The 2,567-nt window shown below is 28.4% G+C and overlaps 1 protein-coding gene across 1 annotated transcript in view; it reads left to right on the top strand.

Moving 5' to 3' along the window:
- Nucleotides 1-2,567, top strand: part of LOC107630277 (OTU domain-containing protein At3g57810-like) — a 9,107-nt gene that overhangs the window by 1,085 nt on the left and 5,455 nt on the right. Inside the window, exons 2-3 of the mRNA XM_016333377.2 lie at nucleotides 917-1,038; nucleotides 1,975-2,015. Coding sequence (XP_016188863.1) covers nucleotides 917-1,038; nucleotides 1,975-2,015 — 163 coding nt within the window. The remainder of the gene's footprint in view (nucleotides 1-916; nucleotides 1,039-1,974; nucleotides 2,016-2,567) is intronic.

Here is a 2,567-nt window from a genome sequence, read left to right on the forward strand (position 1 = left end):
TTTGATCTTTTTATTTTTTTTTTATTCTCAATGTTATAAAACTTTATAAAATCATCTTTTTCAATGTTATTTTTTAGATCAAATTATCCTAATAATAATAAAAAACAAAACAAAACCTTCCTCACCTGCAGAGATTTGAGAAATCATTATGGGATCTACGAGGAGTTTCTCGTTCAACTCGAAAGAGATGTTCTGTAGATTTTTTTCAATCATCAATATACAGTCCATTCATTCATTTCTACAAATTATTTATCTTACTCATTTGAATCCTCACACAAATTATTATACAATTATTCTTCAAGAAAGAGAAGAAGCTCTTCGACGTCGTTCTGCACACTTGTGCTCCCTCCAATGGTCCCAGGGTTGGCGTTCTAGTTTATCACTTTGTTCCCAAGGGTTTGGTTGCTCCTTCAGAAGTGAAGTGACATCCATAATTCCATGTTTGATTTTCTTGGAAAGATTTAACATCATCGCCATACTAGTGGAGGTTTGGAGGAGGTTGACCAAGGTCAAGTATAGGATGAAACTGACAATGAAATTAGGGATAGAAAAAAGGGTAGTTTGAGAATTTTAAAAGTGTCTTAGTATTTAAGTAGTTTTGTCCATAAAATTTTATCGTACAAAGTCAATTTTATTTTTTCATACTTAGATTTGTTAGTGTTTAAAACATTGTTGGGTAAAATAGTAGTTTAATATATGTGTGCGCACGTGTGTTACTATGATGATTGCAAAATTAAGGTGGTTACAATAGTACCTTAGAAAATGGTATTATCATTTCTGTTTTTATGTCATTCCATATATAATTTTTTTTTGCATTGTATATTTAGATGAATTTGTAAAATAACTTTTGCTTATTATAGGTTAATTATTTTGATTTAACATAATTTTTGGACAATATATTTGCCTATATTTACAGGGATTCCAGGGGATGGCAGATGTTTGTTTAGGTCTGTAGTGTATGGTGCATGCCTTAGAAGAAGGGAGCCATCTCCAAGTCTCAATAGGCAAAAAGAACTTGCAGATGACCTTAGAGCCAAAGTAATCTTTCACCTTAATTAATTTATTAAGTAACTTATGAATATTGTTAAAGTAATTATATTCTATTCTATGCAATCTAAGAGCATATCCAATGGAGTGTTTTTAGAGTATCACTTTTGATATTTTTAGGAAGTGAATTGATTTAGAATTGAAATATGAATTGGAGTTGATTTATGAAATGAAACCGATATCACTTTAGAAAAACAATATCACCTTAATGGAGAACCAATAAAATTTTGCCACTCGTATAATTATGTTTTTAAAATAATAAAATTCTTATTCAACTAATACTATGCATTGGAGAAGCAAATTTCACCTTTAATTTTAAATTACTATTTATAAGAGACTAAACTTTCTGCCTTGCAACTAGCCTCTCTCACTCAATATAAGGTCAGATGATCCCTTCTTGTCTCCTTCTCAGTTAGGTCCAATAAATCTCTTCCCTTGGATCAATAAGTCCCCCGATCCTTTTCTTTATCTTTCATCCACATATGATCCCACAAATATTCTTATAGAACCCCAAATTAAATGAAATTAGAACTAGCATTAAAAATGCTCTAAAAATTAATCAAAATTTAATAGGATGGTTGGTGCATGGATGAAATAAACATTAATCACTCAATGACCAAGAGTTAATAATTATGGTAAAATTAAATTGATATTTTATCATAATTAAATTATGTCACACATAACACTCTTCTATATTTATAAAATTATTACATCGAATTTCTCTAAAAATAAATTATTCTAATAGTAAAATTATGTGCATGTAATTTAACTTAATATTAATTATGTCACATATGAGAAAACAATTATCAATATTAAAATTATGGCACTAGCTAGTACTTTTTATACTTTAGTTATCCATGCATGTCTGAATTCAAAATATGTAGTGTAGTTGTTTCAGTGATGAATCTTTAATTTATTTATTTGTAGGTCGTAGATGAATTCATCAAGAGGAGGGCAGATACTGAATGGTAAGTTCTCTACGTTCTTTATAATGAGACAAAGAATGTTTGTGATTCACTTTTACTTCAAACCTTCACTTATATATATAATTATCTCATTTTCATTATAGAATAAAAATAAAGTGTAGCTGAAAAATAATATCAAAGATAGAATGTTAGATTGATACATGAAAAATTCCTAAGCTAAAATTAAAGGTCCTTTTTTTTTTCTTTGTTAGGGTGTTAGATTGACACATGAATTCCAGGTATGATGATTCATTTGGGCTTTTGGCCCATTCTAATAAAACAAAAATGGTATAATGATTCATAGAAATGATTAGAAATTTAGGATTATCTCATGTCTCTCTATCATGAGAATGCCATGTTACAACTTACAACACACAATATATGATAATGCATATATTTGGCAAAAGTACAAGGTGTGATTATTGTTGGGAGATAAAATAATGAAATATAGTAGCAATTTTCAATCATTTATTCCATGTAATAAGCAAGGTTAACTCTAATCTTCGAAATTTAAAATATAATTTATTTAGTTATTAAATTACATTTAGTAGATTA

The sequence above is a fragment of the Arachis ipaensis genome, chromosome B03 (assembly GCF_000816755.2).
Source record: "Arachis ipaensis cultivar K30076 chromosome B03, Araip1.1, whole genome shotgun sequence".
Classification (NCBI taxonomy): domain Eukaryota; kingdom Viridiplantae; phylum Streptophyta; class Magnoliopsida; order Fabales; family Fabaceae; genus Arachis; species Arachis ipaensis.